Source organism: Thamnophis elegans, chromosome 15, assembly GCF_009769535.1.
Source record: "Thamnophis elegans isolate rThaEle1 chromosome 15, rThaEle1.pri, whole genome shotgun sequence".
NCBI classification, from domain to species: Eukaryota; Metazoa; Chordata; class Lepidosauria; order Squamata; family Colubridae; genus Thamnophis; species Thamnophis elegans.
The window spans coordinates 14,412,180-14,427,492 of NC_045555.1; the positions used below are offsets into that span (position 1 = coordinate 14,412,180).

The following is a 15,313-nucleotide window of genomic DNA, read 5'->3' on the forward strand; positions in this document are numbered from 1 at the left end:
AACAATTGTGGTAGGAAAGGACATAAATGGGGCAAAACTCACTTAACTGTCTTAGCAACAGAAATTTTAGACTCAACTGCGGTCTTTTAAGTAGAGGATTTCCTGTATTATTATTTCAGAAGTGTCTAACTACATTTTCCATGCCTGCGCATTACTATTATTTTAAAATAGATATGTAAAATGAATATTATTACAGGTATCCTCAACTTATGACTACAACTGAGCCCAAAATTTCTGTTGTTGTGAGACATTTGTTAAGTTTACCCCATTTTATGACCTTTCTCAACATAGTTGTTAAGAACTACTATACCTTAGTCACTAAGTTAGTAACTAGGCTGTTAAGTGAATCTGGCTACCCCATTGAGTTTGCTGGTCAGAGGTTGCAAAAGGTGATCACATGATCCTTGTACACTGCAAGATCATAAATATGAGCCAAATGGCTAGCATCTAAATTTTGATCACATAATCATGGAGATTCTGCAAAGGTTGTAACTGTTAAAAATGGTCATATGTCACTTTTTCAGTGTCGTCATAACTTTGAACAGTCACTAAATGAATTGTTGTAAGTCGAGGACTACTTGTATTAATAAATTATAGAAAATTTTAAACGATCATTTTTCTCAACATTACAAATGAACTTTTATGAACCATCCGTTTTCCTAATACCCTAATAAAGAAAGAAACTATGCAAATTGGGGAATCCATTCTGGCCTGCTCTCCTTATCTCTACACTTCTAACAATACTGTACAGTTTTCCCAGTAATGTAGTATTTTCCAATATGTGCGATTCAAAAGACTTATATCTACTTCAGATAACAATTATGCAGAGCAAATAACTTTACAAGGAAGACATATGAAATAAATATATATCTCAGTGTATCTATATAGCACCACTAATCACGCCTTTGAACTAAGAGTGCAGTGCTCAACAGCACAATTCTATCCCAAAGTTGAATACAAAATATTCCTTTTGCAACAAAAAGCAATTGCTGCCTTATCATCATTATATTATGCAAACTTCTTGTATAAAGAAATTGTGTACGCAGGGCAGCAGTAGGATGTTTATTCCTAATTCACTCTTTGGGGAGGAAGGCTAATTACTTAATATTATCTTTGGAAAGTAGAAATACAGATTAGGTTACGGTAGACTGTTGTACTGTGGGATTTTTTTCTAAACCTTAATTCTCACAAACTCTTGCCACTGTAGCTGATGGAAATTAAAGTCCAAAATGACTAGAGGGTATCAGATAGTCAAACTCTGGGTCAGGTTACTTAAGGAAAAAACCATTCTCAGTTCAGCTTTTCTTTCATAGTAGTCAAAAGGCCCCATGAAATTCACAGAAAGTCTCCCTTGTAATCAACAACCAATTTTAATTGCTTTTCTTCACTTTCCGACCTAGACATTTCACTCCCATATCGCACAAGGAGCTAAAAGGCATGAATGGAATACATTTCATGCCCAACCATTAGCTTAGATAACCATGATGTTGTCAAGCCTGCAGCCATCTTTTCTTTTGGGTCTTTGGCAATGTTCCCTCTAATTTTTTTTCAGTGTGTGAGGAAAAGTATAGTGTTTGAATGGCACATTTTCATGCCTGAGCACCTGAAATTTTTTTTAGCCATAATTGCCATCAGAGCAGAGGTTGGGGAGGGGGCCAAGGAGGAAAGGGGTCCCCTCCCTCTCCCTCAGACCCCCAGGAAGGAAGGAAGGAAGGAAGGAAGGAAGGAAAGAAGGAAGGAAGGAAGGAAGGGGGAGGGAAAGGAAAGGAAATGGGAAAGAAGAAAAAGGAAAGGAAAGGAAAAAAGGAAATGGAAAAGAAGGAAAGAAAAAAGGAAAGAAAAAAGGAAAGGAAATGGAAAAGAAGGAAAGGAAAAAGGAAAGGAAATGGAAAGAAGAAAGGAAAGGAAAAGAGAAAGGAAAGAAAAAGAGAAAGGAAAGGAAAAAGGAAGGGAAATAGAAAAGAGAAAGGAAAAAGGAAAGGAGAAAGGAGAAAGGAAAAGAGAAAGGAAAGGAAAAACAAAAGGAAGATAGAAGAAGGACAGAAAGGGAAAGGAAAGAGTGGAATGGATTGGTACTGCTCAAAAATCAAGTCTCAAGATCCCGTGGGCCCCTTTGCTCAGGCAATCCAACTTCGCAGAAAGACTGCCGAGTCCAGAACGGGGATTCAGACGACGCAATGCCTGGGAAACCCCAGATGTGCAGAGAAACGCAGGCTACAACCAGCGAACTGCGTTTTCCCAGGAACCGACAAAGCCCTAGAGGACCAATGGGAATTCTCCCTTCTGCAATGTCATCAGTCTCCGGGCAGAGTCTTCCTTGATTTCACCAATCACCAGATGGAGGAGAGCGTTTGGTGCAGGGAGAGAAGGGAGGGAGGGGGGATATTTTCAGTCATATTTTAAGATATTAAGAAACACTGCAAGGCAGTTGGAAGATTGGACCATGTGATGGACTTGTAGTGTGGGGACAGGATCTTGAACTTTCAACTAAGTGGGGAAAACCGGGAATCTTTCAGATTCAGGCTTTCCCAGATATGCCAACACGGCTCTCTTAATAAATTGGAACTTTGAGCAATACTTTGCCTTGGACTCTGATTTACTTTTGGATCTATTTGGAACCCTGACAGATGTTTGAATACATCCTATCCTTGTTATAAAAATGTTTTTAATATACAAACGGAAATAAAAGACTAGGCTAACCTCTACCACATATTTATATCTTCCAGTATTACGGTGTATTTGTACCTCTCTTTTCTGTTCAGCTAGATTAATATTGCATAATCCTACTCATTCAACATATTGTATAGTTAACACACAACCCCTTTTACCACTGTGAATAGCATCAGAGATAAGTCACGGGCTGATTCAGATAGGTGTGCAGCATAGACTTTAATATACCCTGCCTGAGGGTGAGTAGAGACAAGGAGGAAAAAGAAATTGCATATTTGTTTGTATGCATCAGAAATTCATGAGAAAAGGCCTATTGAAGTATTTATTGGCCTATAAAATGTTTCACGGACAATAGACCTACTTTGTTTCTAAGGGATTATGGCAGGGATAGGATTCTACCGGTTTGGACCGGTTCAGACAAACTGGTAGCTACGACTATCAGCTGGGAGCGAACTTGTTCGCTCCGACTTTGAAGTGGGGCTGCCCCTGCGCTATACTCATGTATATTTCCTTTTCCAAAGCCCAGCTGATTGGTGTGGCAGAGTGGATTGCTGTGTCTCAGCTGTTTTCCTCGCCAGCAGTAATGCGGAAGGTGAGTTTTCGGTAAACTGTGCATGTCATGCATGTTAGGCGCGCACTGAGCAGACCGGTTGTTAAACCGGTAGGATCCCACCCCTGGATCATGGGATCCCACAGGAACATCTGAAGCGTGAACTGACAGAGTCCATGAATGAAGGGACAATGTGCTATTTATGTGTGCCTCACTGGACCTTCTTTGGGTTACCACATTCCTGCTCCTGTGCTCTAATACAGTATAGGACAGTGATGGCGAACCTTTTAGACACTGAGTGCCCAAAATTTGTCAGCATGCATGCTCAAACTGCCTGCGCAGCAGAGACTCCTGTCAGCTGCCCGACAGGAGGTGGGACATCCCAACACTGGCAGCGCAACAGGTAAGATATTTTTCTTTTATGAGCTTCTGTTTCGTTGTTTGGGAAACAAAAGCTCACGAAAGAAACGCCATGGAGATCTGACGGCGCGCATGCCAGCAGAAAAGGTTCTGCATGCCACCTCTGGCACGCATGCCATTGGTTCGCCATCACAGGTATAGGATCAACCTTTGGCCCTTCAGGATAATGGCATTTGCATCATTCCTCTACCTTAAATTTCTTCCATTTGAAATGAGCAGGGAGAAGATTGTATTTTTTTAAAAAACTTCCCAAGTTCAAATACCTTTGTGCGATTCAATGATGGCATTTGAATAAGAGAGATTATTCCAGAATATTTTTATAATGTTGTATAATGATGTAAGATGTATATATCCAATTCCTTTGTTAATATGTAGATAAAATTATATGGAAGTAATCTTTTCCAATTATGCAAAAAGAATGTAATCTAATCTCTAAAATGTTTTTTGAAAGTTACTGTCATGGGCAACCATATTTCCTAGAGCAACTTAATTGCTTGGATTCTACTTACTTGAAATATTTCTCTTAGATTGATGAAGCAATTGTCACAACCCTTGGCAGGATCTCTGGAATAAGGAACAAGTTCTCCGTGAATAAAGATTACTTGAGGTAGATTGTCCCTTCAAAATTAGCCAAACTAACTAGGATGCATGTTTTTGGGATTAATATACTTAAAAATGCAGAAATGACCTTGTGCTATAGTAGTAATTACACTCAGGAATTAAATGAAAAATGAATTTCTCTTTAAATTTGTTTAAATTAGAGCAAAACAGCAAAATGAAGACTTTAGAGGACCACAATTGTCAGCCCATATACAAAGCCAACTTGACCTAATATTGCAGAAATTTACAACACAATGCAATGTGGAAGGAACCAGAAATGAAACTGGAAAAGAAAGCCTGCTCTGCTTAGCATCAAAAATAAATCAATGATGCAAACCAAACACCATATGCTATAAGCTTGTTCCAATTGAAGTATATAATTGGAATGATATATTTAGATGCTGAAACGCTGCTGGAAATTACATCTAACCTGCTTTTTTTCAATTAACAAAGAAAAATACAATAACAAATATAATTTTACTGTATTTTTGGCTCAGCCACCACTGCATTCCACAACAGATGCTGATACAAATAATGTGAAGAGAATTCTCGTCTGCACTGTGCAAATCTGTATTGTTCTGTGCGTAAGTGTCATGGTCTATTAGCCTAACCTTCCTCCAGAAAACAATGGTAGACACCATTGGATTATCCCATTCAAATCAAATGACCAGAAATTGATAGCTCAGGGTTGAAATGAGGAGTCCTTGAGGTTGGTGGTCTGGGCTTGGTAGTTTTCTTGACAACCTTTCATTATCACACTACCCTGTTTCTCCGAAAATAAGACCCAATTGGAAAATAAGCCCTAGCATGATTTTTCAGGATGCTTGTAAAGTAAGCCCCCCCCAAATAAGCCCCAGTTAAGATCATCAGCCAGACAGAGACAATTAGTACCGTAATTCCTCAAAATAAGACCTAACCAGAAAATAAGCCCTAATGCATCTTTTTGGAGCAAAAAATAATATGACATCTTATTTTCAGGGAAACATGGTAGGTAATTACAACAGCTCAGATAATGATCAGAAATTGCCAAGCAATAAGCCTTAAATATGTAAGATCCATTTCTTTCTCATTTTCTTTGCTTGTTATATTGAGATGTATGTGTATGTAGAGGTGCCTCCTGCTGGTCACTGTAACTCATAGCACCACAGAGGATATATACGCTGTGTAAAAATAAATCCCCCCTCTTTTAAGGAGGGGATCATGTCAAACCCCAAACGTGAGAGCATGGCACAATCTAAATCTATATTGTGATCTCCCTGCTCTGGGAGCTTAAAGGAGGATCTAATTGTTTTTATAGAAGTGCACCCGAAAACCCATGATTTCCCCTGGTGAATGCACTTAATCATAAGGTTGAAAGAAAAGGGATTTGCAGAGAAGCCAAGAGAGATAGTGGTTAGCATCATCCAGTCAAAGTCTTACAGTCAGACATTGAAGGATACAACTCTGATAGGATAACTTTATTCTAGAAAAACTCCTGATAATGAAAAATCAAGCTATGATAAAGTCAAAACAGTTTCTAAACACTTTATACAGCAATACCAATATCCAAATCCTCTCACTTTTCCTTCAGCCCTTATATTATCACAGACTGAGAAGCACTTGTTTCTCAGAAAGAAAATTGGTTAGCACTTAGGCATTAAAAGGAATCTGGTCTCAAATTACTTGCTTCCACAGTTGCCTTCAAAGTGTTGGGTAACTAACTTCAAATGAGTGACTTCCTTGCTTTACAAGCTAAAACATGTGGCCTCAGGCTGGTTTCCTGGAGATCTCAAATATCTACCTTTTGGAGGAATAATCTGGTATCTATAATCATTCGTAATATATTAAGCCTCATCCTTCAATTTCAGATGAAGGTTTTTTGGAATGATGTCTTTTTTCCCCCTTCAGGTTTCAAATGAATCATATAATCCAAATGAAGCAGCCCCAAATAATGCCTCTCAGTAGAGTTAAAAATTGCAGCTTTGTCATTGCTCAACAACCCTATGGATTTCAACACCTAGCACTTTATTTCCATGCCCAAGAACACATGCATAGTGGACATCCTTGTCTTGAAATCCCCAAAACATGGAACTCTCAATCTTCTATTCTAAATTTTCATGAAATTGCTGACTAGGGAATTCTAAGATGAAATCTTGAATTTGCAAAGATTAAGAAACACTGCCTTAACTGTAAAGGTAAAGGTTCCCCTCCCATATATGTGCTCCAGACTCTAGGGGGCGGTGCTCATCTCCATTTCAAAGCTGAAGAGCCGTGCTCCAGACTCTAGGGGGCGGTGCTCATCTCCATTTCAAAGCTGAAGAGCCAGTACTGTCTGAAGATGTCTCAATGGTCATGTGGCGGGCATGACTAAATGCCAAAGGTGTATGGAACGCTGTTACTTTCCCCACCAAAGGTGGTTCCTATTTTTTTCTAATTCCATTTTTACATGCTTTCAAACTGCTAGGTTAGCAGAAGCTGGGACAAGTAACAGGAGCTCACTCCATTACGCGGCGCTAGGGATTCGAATCGCTGACCTTTCTGATCGACAAGCTCAGCATCTTAGCCACTGAGCCACTGCATCCTGAAATGTATCTTGTTGCAATTCAGCTCATTTTAATTCTTACAACCAAATTACATCTTTAAGGTCAGCTCTAGATTGCAGAAAAGAAAATACTTAAGGTTGAAATTACATAAGCAAGAGACCCTTGCATTTTTAATGTAATTTATTAACCTTTATTAAAGGTTAATAAATTACATTAAATTATACTATGTAACTCTACTGTGATATATAGCAGCATTGTGCGATATATCTCAAGTTCACTTTCGCAAGACAAGGAAAATGGGATTTTACAATGTCAAATACAGAATTCTGCAGTTTAACTTTCTACTTTACCGGCATAATTAATATCTTTATTTTCAGAGTAACAGCGTTAACTACTGACACTCCAAGTATCTGCTTTCAATCAATATTTTTCCAGACTCCAACACAAACTATATGTTACAAATTACTCATCACCATTTATTCTTGGAATTATCTCTTGGGCCCTGTTTTAACAGGGTTCCTCAGGATCTAGCATTTTCTCCACTCTTCATGTAACATTTACTTGAAGCTGCCAATGAGATAATCCATTGCATGGATGAGGTAATAGCAGTCTTCTAGCTTTCCATCTAGTGAACTAAGCCATGCTGTCAATATCCTGTCTCAGTCTGGAGACTGTGGAGCTTTGAAGATGGAATCACAAGTTTCAGCTCAACCCTCGCAAGACTGAATGGCTTCTTGGCATCTGGTTCCAAGGAGTTACCATTATTCTGGATGGGGTGGCATAAAATGAGGTCTTCCTGGACTCACAACTGTTGCTCAAAGAACAGCTGCTGGTTGTGGGCAGGAAAGCCATTACACAGCTTCTTCTTGTGCATCAATTGCATCCTTTCCTGGATTGGGACACTATGTTCTCAATTACTCATGCCCAGGTTATCTGTTAAATGAATTACTATAATGGCTGACCTTGAAGAGCATCCAGAAGCTGCAGTTGATGCAAAAGATAATGGTGTAACATGTAATATGATTACAATGCAGTATTGCAAGGTAACCATGCCCACAATCAAGAGCTCGATCCTGACTGGCTCAAGGTTGACTCAGCCTTTCATCTTTCCAAGGTGGGTAAAATGAGGACCCAGATTGTTGGGGGGAATATGCTGACTCTGTAAACTGCTCAGACAGGGCTGCAAAACAGTATGGAGTGTTATACAAGTCTAAGTGCTATTGCTATACAGTGGGAGTGCAGGTGTAGTTATTTGCACTTGTTGAATAGCACACAATACACCTCTAATCTTTGAGCTGTATTGGCTTCCAGGTGCAATTCAAGGTGGTGGTGATAACCTATGAAGTACTGAGATGTGACTGGATATTGAAGGAACACTTTCTCCAAGGTTATTCTACCCATCCTATCAGATATGGCTAAGGGTTCCATCTACTAAGTAATGTCATCTTAACAGGACCCTAGAAAGACTGACTTTTCTGCTGTGGCCATTTGGAACATTAGTACACCACCTCCACAACTTAGACTGGCCCCTAACCTTTTGGCCTTCAAGAAGTGCCTGAAGATATGGTTGTGTCATCATGATGGGAGGGGGGGGTGGAGTCCAGTGATGGTGGAGAGTTTTTTCAGTGATTATACTGACTAGGATGTATGGCTGCTGTTCAAGTTGGGTTTTTTATATTTTAATGGTGGTTTTAATACCATTGTAATTGGTTTCATTCATATTTTTATTGTTTTATTGCTATTGTTTTAATTAATTAAAATTGTTGTGAGGTGCTCAGTCACAAACGCAAGTTGGACCACTATACAAATTGAATGAATGAATGAATGAATGAATGAATGTTTAATTAATTAATCACTTTGGGGCATAAAAGTCATAGCCAGGCTCATGCAGGAAACTCAGGATGACCTAATGTCCCCTCCCTTCATTTCCTTAATAGCTATACTAATCAGAATTTCTCCATCAACCATTACCCCAGCCTGGGATAGAAACCAATGTTGTATAAAATTCCCCATACATGTTGATGAACTTATTGGGAACACTAAACAGAACGAAGTTTCTCAGGATATGTTCTGTTCCACAAATAGACATAATAAAATCCTTATGCTACTCTATCACAGATGACTATGATTTCAGAAGCAATGAAACCCACATGTTGGTATTCGTTCAAGACTAAGCATGGAGCACTTTGTCTAAGAGAGGAGGAGGAGGAAGAGTACCTGATAGGCCACCCTCTCAGTATAATAAAAACTGGCTGCCTTCCTGTCTGAGAATTAAGTTCTTTCCTACCACATCTCTGTTTCATTCAAGATTCAGTTGGATAAGGGCTAAAGCTAAGTCCAATGATCCCAAACCCAACCAAGAAAAGTCTCTACATATCTGTGGCAGACCTCTTAATTTTAAGAGTAAACAGTTCTATGCTGGCATAGCAAGCACCAGTTATCTAGGCAGACCCAATGGAAATTGTACAACTCATGGAACAAACCAACATTAACACACACTAAATCACACTCTGCAGAGCTGGCAATAAGAAAGTCATAAAAAAGGTAAAGTTTCCCTCGGACATACGTGCTAGTCGTTCCCAACTCTAGGGGGCGGTGCTCATCTCCGTTTCTAAGCCAAAGAGCCAGAGCTGTCCGAAGACGTCTCCGTGGTCATGTGGGCGGCATGAGTAAACACAGAAGGTGCACGGAACACTGTTACCTTCCCACCAAAGGTGGTTCCTATTTTTCTACTTGGATTTTTACATACTTTCAAACCGCTAGGTTGGCAGAAGCTGGGACAAGTAACGAGAGCTCACTTCATTACACACACTAGGGATTTGAACTGCTGAACTGTCGACCTTTCTAATTGACAAGCTCAGCGTCTTAGTCACTGAACCACCACGTCCCTTCTAAGAAACTCATAGATAACTCTAAAAACAATACAGAAGCTGTACCTGTGTTTTATTGAATATATACTTTTTAAAAACAAGTCAAAGATATTTAAAACTAAACTTTTCTTAAAGAATTGCTTTTACTGAGAACAATGACCATTGTTTATTTCAAGGATAAATAGGACACCGCTACTTTTTCCAGTATTAAATTAAATCTCTAGCACAATGACAGGACAGCCATCCTTTTCACTCCAGCTTTGCTTCACTAGATGCCAGTCTGTCATGAACTACGGGGGGGGGGGGGGGGGGAGGCAGCTGGGGGAAAGTGAAATTAAACACCATGCTGTCCCAAGACACTGGCTCATCACTTCAAGACCACAGGCTGGGAAATGGAATATAACAGCTCACAATCCAGCCTGCCTTTGCAGAGATAGTTACCAAAACACCTTCTTCAAATTTAAATGGACAATTGGGAGATAACAGGGGGAGGAATGAAGAGGGAAAAATTAACTGGAAGACTTTCACATGCAAAACCTTAATTTTGGCTTTGCTTTCTTGGCTTTTTACTAAAAGAATTATTTTTGCTACACATGGAGTTAAGAGTATTTCTTTCCTAGAGGACCAAACTGGAGCAAGCCTGGCACACAATTTTAAATTCCAGCATAAATCAGGAAATTGTAACATTGGCATTAACTGCAGGAAATACTTCCTAAGAAATGAAACAGTATTGAGAATCCACTGGCCTATAGACATCGAGTTCTAATCCATAATTTTGTTGTCCTCCCCAAAAGAGGGAACAGCTAGCAAGAGATTATACTTCTATTATTAGTTACCGGACAGTTCATATCAATATATTTATGAAACAAGCTTAATTGCATCATAATTTTCCCCAAAAAAAGAAACAGGGAAGGAACAACTAAGAAATGTATGAATATTTAGTGTCACCCAATTTGATATTAATCCATAATCAATTCAATACAGGTAGTCTTCATTTAGCAAGTGTCTTACAGTGACCATTCTCAGTTACAACAGTGGCAAAAAGTAACTTTTTGCCCTTCACAGAGCTATGGAGCAAAGGAAAGAGTGCAGGACACTCTAACGTAAGAGTATAAGCACAGCATGGTTCCACTTAGTGATCACTTCATTTAATGGCCACGTTGCCAGTCCCAACTTGGTTGTTAAATGAGGACTAACTATATATGAATAAAATAAATATTCTACTGCACTCAATAGTCAGTTAAATGCTTTTAAAGATCAAAATGAAAAGCATGAAAACCACAACGTAATAGCAGATTCATAATACACGTGTTTGCCATCATTGCCCAATTACATTATTGTTACAAATAAACTGTCTGAACCAGATTTTAAACTACATAAAGACACAAAGCATATTTTGCAGGTTCAGCAGTCAAGATTTGAAGATACAATCTACAAGTCAAGCAGGTCAGCTCCAAAATATTTCAGAAATAATTGTATAGTAAGACTTATCATACCATCCAAAGTACTTTTAATTTGTCAGTGTTGATTTCACCAAATCCTCTGTGTAGATGTTTAGAGCTAAGCATTGGGGAGAAGCAGTTGCCATGGAAATTTAAGAAATGTGGTTTACTGCCAAAATTCAGCCACAATCTGCATCAATATTTTGCAATCAATAATACTGGCAGTTCCAATATAGGTAATTGGGCTATAATGAAAATTGGGACTGGAAATTTCTATTGTCAAGGGAGGCAGTCATGAAGTCAAAACATTGCATGACTGTGTAGGTTCATGACACCAGTTCTGGCAGTCTTGGTTGCCACTGTTATGTGAGGCCCATGCAGGTCATTAAACGAAGACCTCACCTGACATGACTTCCTGCCAGTTTCTGCAATGTCTTTGTGAGGATGCTGCGATAGCTGAAACTCCAAGGACCCCTTTGTAAGTTCCCCCTCATTCATCACCATTACAAGTTTGAACAGTTACTGAATGAGTGATTGTAATGTAAGGACTAGCTGCATCAAACCCACAGAAAGAGCTTCATGTGGTCTGTACCAGAGGTAGTATTCAGCAGGTTCTGACCAGTTCTGGAGAACCAGTAGCGGAAATTTTGAGTAGTTCGGAGAACCAGTAAATACCACCTCTGACTGGCCCCGCTCCTATCTATTCTCTGCCTCCCAAGTCCCAGCTGATTGGGAGGAAATGGGGATTTTGCAATGACCTTCCCCTGGAGTGGGGAAGGAATGGAGATTTTACAGTTTCCTTCCCCTGCCACACCCACCAAGCCACGCCCACAGATCCGGTAGTAAAAAAAATTGAATCCCACCACTGGCCTGCCCCCACTTCTTTCTCTAAGAGTCTATATTTAAAAGAGCATCCTTGGAGTCCATGCTGTTAAGCTCCCTTGACATGAAAACCTCCTTGTATAGGAAGGTTTTCAAAATAATGTGCCAGACTCCTTGCAGTCTAGATGAAGATTGTTAAAGATTTATCTAACTGCTTAGATCAATGGCATTGATTGGAAAGAAAGTTAAGGTTACGATCAAGAATTCAAGCAATAAGCTTCTTTCAAATGAGATCCCTATGCAGCCAATTTAGAACAGCAAAAGCTGTGTCCATTTCCTTGCACTTTTTCATCCGGGGCTGGAAGCAGGCAGTCCTCATCTGCTCTTATCATTGACAGCCCTACTACTGGTTTGACAAATAACTCTTGCTCATTGAGAGAAAGGTTGCGGAGTTCATTCTGATCCCTCTCCTCACACCGATGCCATGTTGTTCTCTTTCTGAGAGCTTTGGGGATTTTGTTACGTTGCAATGGATTTCTGTCTCTTGGTGTTTCATCAACACATCCTTGAATTCTCTTCCTGGTTTCCATTTTGTTGCCTATTCAATTCCTTTCATTACTGACTATGTAAATTAGTCTTCATTTACAGTAGCAATCACAACTGGAATTGGCAATTCCATCACTAAATGAAGGGATCACAAAGTGGAAAATCATGTGATCCAGGCTGTGATTTCTACTTCAAAATTGACAAACTAATCAGTTTCACACCTTCAGTTTGGGGGTTTTTTTTGCCTCCTAACCTATTCCCACACCCTTCGGAATGCTCACTTGGGACAACTAAGAAAAAAAAGTTTGTATTTAGATTTGTTGGAGAGGAAGGGATTATAAGAAAGTTTAAGTAGGAACACAGTGAGGAATACACATCAAAATAATGTAGTGGCATTGGTGGCCACAAATGTACTATGCAAACAGCCCCACTGTGTGCCTGCTTACTATTTTGTAATCCCTTCATCTCCAAACTCTCCAGTCTCAAAAGTGTGGGTGGGAGGAGCAAAAAATAAGCAATGTCTATGGCAATCTCTTCTGTGCTTAACTTATTCTCTCTCTCACACAGAGTAAGATTGGAGAGAAAGGGATTAAAAGAAAGTAAGAAGGCACACAATGAGAAATACATTGGGCTGTGTGCATGATGCACTTGCAGCTACTGGCACATTGCTTTTAATGTATAGTGTATACCCTATTGTATGTCTGTTTACTCTCTTGTAACCCTTCCTCTAATTTCTCTGGTCTGCAAGGGGGGAAACAAGGACAAAGAGCAGGTCAACATAAGACAACCCATACTGACCGTATGGCAATCACAAGACTGAAAGACACTGCTAAGGTCATAAATGCAGGTATTGCTTACAAAGTTATTTTTTTCAGCACGGTTGTAAGTTTGAAAGGCCACTGAATGATGCAGTTGACAAGTGAGGACTATCTGAACAGTAATTGTATTCTTTTTAATACGTATCTTCCTGTTTATATACAACAGTGCTTTGTAGTTTAGAGTGGGATATATTAGTAAGATAAATGTCTTTGAATAACATGAAAAATATTTTTATGGACATGAAGCATCATCAATATTATAGGAAAATATAGTTGAAGTAAACACAAATGTGTCTTACATTACTAAAAAATAAAAACTCACCCACTTGGCAATTGGACACCCCTGGGAACTTTTTCCTTCTCTGCCTGTATACACCACTACCTCTATTCTTACAGCACTTCCTTTTGCTCCATACCTGCACAAAGGGAAACAGAAAAAATAATTAACAGATGATCAAAAGACAGCAACAGTTACTGTGAGATCCATTTTGAATTGACTCTAAGATATTTCTGAAAGCAATACTCTCTGAAAGGAGGCTCATCTAATCCCTACCAAAGGAGCATAACATAACAAAATAAATACTGATTAGATTTTTTAAATAACAAAGCATTAAACCTGAGGCACCACACTTTAGCACAAAGAGAAAGGCCTGATGTTGCTTCTAAAAATGACAGATTCTCTGTTTTTGAAGATCCTCAAAAACGTTAAGAATTAAAGACAGTCACCAAGGACACACAGTGCACTGAGAGCATACTAGTGCACTTACAAATGAAAGGCTAAAATGAAAGGATAGAAATCTCAAGGAACTAAATTTCATCTATACATTTGAAGAAATCTCTCTAACAGGAGACTAGAATACCTCTTACCTAATGATATCAGCTCCACTAGGTAAACTACTGTATATCATGAAAGCAACTCCACAGGAAGTCTTTTTATAGAGATTGGCTAGAATAACAAAATCTTGCAAGTCTGTTTAGATTCCTCCTTTTTGTATTGCAATGAATTAGGGAAGCGTCTGCCTGAGCCACTTCCAAATTCTATCTCATTGTGACTTAGTAATGCTTCAACTCAGTGGTGGAATTCAAAATTTTAACTAGCGGTTCTGTCGGCATGGCTTGGTGGGCGTGGCAGGGGAAGGTTCCGCAAAATTCCCATTTCCTCCCAATCAGTTGGGACGGGAAAGAGAATCGATGGGGTGGGGCCAGTCAGAGGTGATATTTACCAGTCTCTGAACTACTCAAAATTTCCAGTACCGGTTCTCCAGAACTGGTCAGAACCTGCTGAATACCACCTCTGCTTCAACCCCTTTTTCTTAGGCAACAGATCGTGCATATCTCTGTCAAGAACACCTTTCTTACTCCTTAGGTGTAGCTCTCCAGCCTTGAAAATACTACCTAAGATGTTGTAATTACTCTTTTTTATAGTATGAGCAGGGTTATGGTTCAGCTTTTCTCCAATTTGGCTGGGAAATTATGAAGAAGTCCACGTCATCTGGAAGGATGCCTAAATTGGATGAGCTCAAACTACAGGACTTCCAAGATCCATTCCAACATAAAGAAATGTCCTACATTTTCCCTGTTGCGTTAGAAATCCTTCTTTTACTACAAGTAAGAGACAGTTTTGTCTAGTGGTTAAGGCACCAGGCTAGAAAGCAGGAGACCAAGAGTTCAAGTTCCACTGCCTTAGAGATGGGATGTCAAACTGTATTTCTTCAAGGGCCGAATCAGCATTGTACTTTTCAGTGAGCCCGGGGGGAGGGGGAGACACACCCTGTTTTGGCCAGCAGAGTGCTACAGGAGACTATTCAGGCAAAAAAAAAGAGATGTAGGGGGCCTCACATGGGTACCCTGAACTCCATTTTGGCTGCCAGAGGCACCGCAGGTCAGATTTAAGCACCCCCAAGGGCTGGATCCGGCCTGTGGGCCTAGAGTTATTTGTAAAAATAATAAGAATGGGATACAAATAAATCAAATAAATAAGTATCCTTCAGTACTCAGATTGCTGCTGTGGCATCTGAGGTTTGTTGTTGGTTTAAGAGGTGTGGGGGGGGAA

At 39.6% G+C, this 15,313-nt stretch overlaps 1 protein-coding gene across 1 annotated transcript in view; it reads right to left on the reverse strand.

Annotated features, from left to right (window-relative positions):
- LOC116518714 (methylcytosine dioxygenase TET3-like) overlaps positions 1-14,168 on the reverse strand; it is a 34,237-nt gene extending 20,069 nt beyond the window's left edge. Inside the window, 2 exon segments of the mRNA XM_032232229.1 lie at positions 13,583-13,676; positions 14,128-14,168. Of these exon segments, the coding sequence (XP_032088120.1) occupies positions 13,583-13,676; positions 14,128-14,168 (135 nt within the window).
- Positions 14,169-15,313: the final 1,145 nt, after the last annotated feature.